Source organism: Rutidosis leptorrhynchoides, chromosome 6 (assembly GCF_046630445.1).
Source record: "Rutidosis leptorrhynchoides isolate AG116_Rl617_1_P2 chromosome 6, CSIRO_AGI_Rlap_v1, whole genome shotgun sequence".
NCBI classification, from domain to species: domain Eukaryota; kingdom Viridiplantae; phylum Streptophyta; class Magnoliopsida; order Asterales; family Asteraceae; genus Rutidosis; species Rutidosis leptorrhynchoides.
In genome coordinates this window covers 162,648,206-162,651,575 of record NC_092338.1, presented here as the reverse complement: position 1 = coordinate 162,651,575, position 3,370 = coordinate 162,648,206, and the positions used below count along the sequence as shown (strand labels likewise).

Genomic DNA, 3,370 nt, shown 5'->3' with positions numbered 1-3,370 from the left:
TACCACAAGATTTGTCTGAGCTGAAAAAGCCAAAAGTTTATGCTTTCAAGCATCTATTAACCAGTAAGAGCCGTATGCACTGCACCATATTTTACATGCATACTTCCACAAATTAATTTAAAGTATCATAAATATTTGCTTTCTGTTACAAGTAATCCATCAAATGCATCCTATATATTTACTCATTTTTCTTGTTTAATTTTGTCATCTTAATCTCTCTCCCTATTTTTCTCTCTTGTTAAGTAACAAAAACCTTGATTAGTTAATAAAGAGTTAGACAGGGAGAGGTCATAGTAAGCAAATTAAGAAAAATGGTTCATAATTTGTTGCCTTCATTGATCATGGTACTTGTACAATTTGAGTTTGCAGGAATGAACATTTTCTCGAAGCTCGCCATGGATTCCGGAATGAATCCTTTCATCCACGTTGCCTATCGTCAAATCTTTGCTTGTATAGTCCTTGCACCCTTGGCGTATTTCATCGAAAGGTACATCCATTGAATAATTAGGATGGAAATAATGTACAATTAGATTGTGTTTTAAACCTTTTTGTTCATTGTTCATTGAACCTTTTTACACGTATAACTGTAACAACATTACTATAACTTTTTGTGTCCATATAAAGTAGAATGGAAATAATGTTACATCTAATAAAAAAAATTAATTAAATTTAGTTACACTAAGTAGTCATTATATTATATAATATAAGATAATAAGCTAAAGTTGGCCCCTAAACATTGCAAAAATGTGTGAAAGGTGGCCAATCAGTATTAATGAGTAATAAAATGATTTGTTCTAATTGCTAATTAATTATTTGTTTGTTATATGCTAATTTTAGAGGTAAACGACCCCCAATGACGTTGCCAATTTTCTTCCAAGTTTTCTTGTGCTCCATTTTTGGGTAAGTAATTTAAGTTAATTGCATCTTAATTAGTGTTAGTACCGTATTTTCAGAAAATTAAACTTCAATTCTTTTGTGTTAATTACACCCTGTTTTGGGGGTTAATGATGATTATCTGCAGGTTGACACTGAACCAAATCACATACTATGTTGGTCTGAAGAACTCGACACCAACCATTGCGTGTGCGTTATCGAATCTACTTCCAGCAATCACTTTTGTCCTTGCCGTCTTATGCAAGTAATAACCTATTGTAACATTGCTAATTTACTCATCTTTTTAACTGTTTAAAAGTTAAAACCCTTATATAACTTTGTTAAGTGCAGCAACAAAATATAAAAGGGGGATGAATTAACTTCAAAAGGAAAAAAATAGTTTATTTATTTAATTTTTTTTTTTTAGCCCTTGGGAGCATATGTCATGATTATCACGATAATTAATGTTTATTTCATAAAGTTAAAGAACAAAAACCGTACTTTTTATAAAAATATCATTTCTGCAATCAATTAGTATACTTATTTACATTAAACAATTTTGGCCATAAACAACATAGCCAAGTGGTTGAGGCCCTGAGTTCCTTGAAAGAGGTCTCAGCTTCGAATCATGTCTAGGACGTATATATTGTGGTGGCAAGGGAAGGGTTGGAAACAGCCAGAGAGTAATCCTGCTCGGTTGCATACATCAGAGTATGTGGTATGATTACTCGCCCTTTCGGATAGTCCGAACAGGGAAAACCTTCTACCCCCAATTTTGGCCCCAAACAATACGTTCAAGTTATGTCTTTGAGCATCGACTGTGTAATGCAATATTTATAATTTTTAAGCATAAAATTTTTTATTTATAATTTTTAAGCATAAAATTTTTTTTATATACTATTTCCCAAATTATTATTTTCGTCTCATGTTAAGATCTACAAGTTCCATCATTGCCTGACTACTTGACTAGCAAGATAACTGTTAATGGATATAACTAATTCTTATTGATGGTCTTTAGGACCATATTAACAGTACCTTATTTATTATCCCCTTCAAAATACACTTGTCGGTTCAAGTTTGTTATTTTTGGGTAGGCAAGAAAATGCAAAGCTGAAGACATTGGCCGGACAAGCAAAGCTAATAGGAACCTTCGTTGGAGTTGGGGGTGCGATGCTATTGTCGTTGTACCATGGACCTAAAATACCCATTGGTCAATCAAGGATTCATATAACTACAAGTGCTAACACCAACACTAATGATCATGGTCAAGTGAGCCTCATCGGGCCTCTTCTAGTCATCATTAGTTCAGTCACTTGGGCAATATGGTTCATTATCCAAGTAAGTCCATCACATAAACATTATATCTCATCTTCAACATACAAATAAAATTTAATTTTCTTAACATAATTCAGGCAAAAATGAGCACAAACAATCCTGCTCCATATTCGACGTCAGCTTTGATGATGATGATGGCGACCGTTGAATGTTCTATATTTGGTGTCATTATGGAGCCGCATTTGGAAGCATGGTCATTGTCTCTACCCATCCGGGCCTTCGCAAGTATTTACGCTGTATGCTATGATCGAGACTCAAATATATTATTTATAAATTAGACTTGAACATTATATAATCAATGACATAAAGATATTCATTGCAGGGGGTTGTATGTTCGGGAATAGGTGTTTGTATGATGTCGTGGTGTATCGATAGAAGAGGACCACTCTTTGTTTCAGTGTTTAGCCCGTTGTTGTTGGTTATCGTTGCAGCACTCAGTTGGGGTTTTCTGCGTGAGAAACTATATCTTGGGACGTAAGTTATGCTGCTCTTGTATCTCGTATGATCAGACTTGAACCCACAGCCTCGTAGTAATGAATAAACAAGAAACATAAAACTTTTTTTTTCCTGTATATATAGTTAAATTTAATATTTTTGTTTAATGATTGGGTGCAGGGTGTTAGGATCCATACTAATTGTGATGGGACTATATTGTGTGCTTTGGGGAAAGAGCAAAGAAACAGAGCCTCTACAGCAACAACAACATCATAAATTGCAAGACTTAAAAGAAGATATGGAAATGCAGTGATACAAATTAATAAAACTTGGTTGAAAAATGAATAAAATAAATTGTGTCAAATGGAATTATCTAGAACATCCATGGTATATCATTGTCATTTTTAGGCTCTGAAGGAGTTCAAATTTTATTTTTTTGTGTTGTTTAATATCTTATACTCGTAGTATGTAATATGAAATGGTGTTTTAGTTATAACATGCTATACACATATTATCAAGTTAGGTAAATTAGTTTTTTTTTCTAGCTTTCATAAATCAAAAAAATCTTACCAGGAGGACTGCCTGAACTCCAGTCATAACTATATCTGGCAAACGGGGCGGGTTGGGTCAAGGAACAAACGGGTTTGGGTCGAAACATGTCAGTGGTAGAAACGGGTCACATGATATCATATAGCATTTGTTTTTTCAAGTTCCTCATAAAAATTAA

General features: G+C 33.6%; 1 protein-coding gene across 1 annotated transcript; it reads left to right on the top strand.

Annotated features, from left to right (window-relative positions):
* The first annotated feature begins 311 nt into the window (after positions 1-311).
* Positions 312-2,956, top strand: LOC139856080 (WAT1-related protein At1g09380-like). Its single transcript, XM_071845316.1, has 7 exons — positions 312-487; positions 838-900; positions 1,022-1,138; positions 1,968-2,211; positions 2,286-2,444; positions 2,531-2,682; positions 2,824-2,956. Exons 1-7 carry the CDS (start codon positions 312-314, stop codon positions 2,954-2,956), a joined length of 1,044 nt encoding a protein of 347 aa, XP_071701417.1.
* Positions 2,957-3,370: the final 414 nt, after the last annotated feature.

Bases quoted from the DNA above. Each gene is read 5' to 3' on its own strand.
- LOC139856080 (XM_071845316.1), top strand. From the start codon at position 312: ATGGTTCATAATTTGTTGCCTTCATTGATCATGGTACTTGTACAATTT. The intron at 2,212-2,285 runs GTAAGTCCATCA...AACATAATTCAG, and splicing joins CAATATGGTTCATTATCCAA to GCAAAAATGAGCACAAACAA. The intron at 2,445-2,530 runs GTATGCTATGAT...TATTCATTGCAG, and splicing joins CCTTCGCAAGTATTTACGCT to GGGGTTGTATGTTCGGGAAT.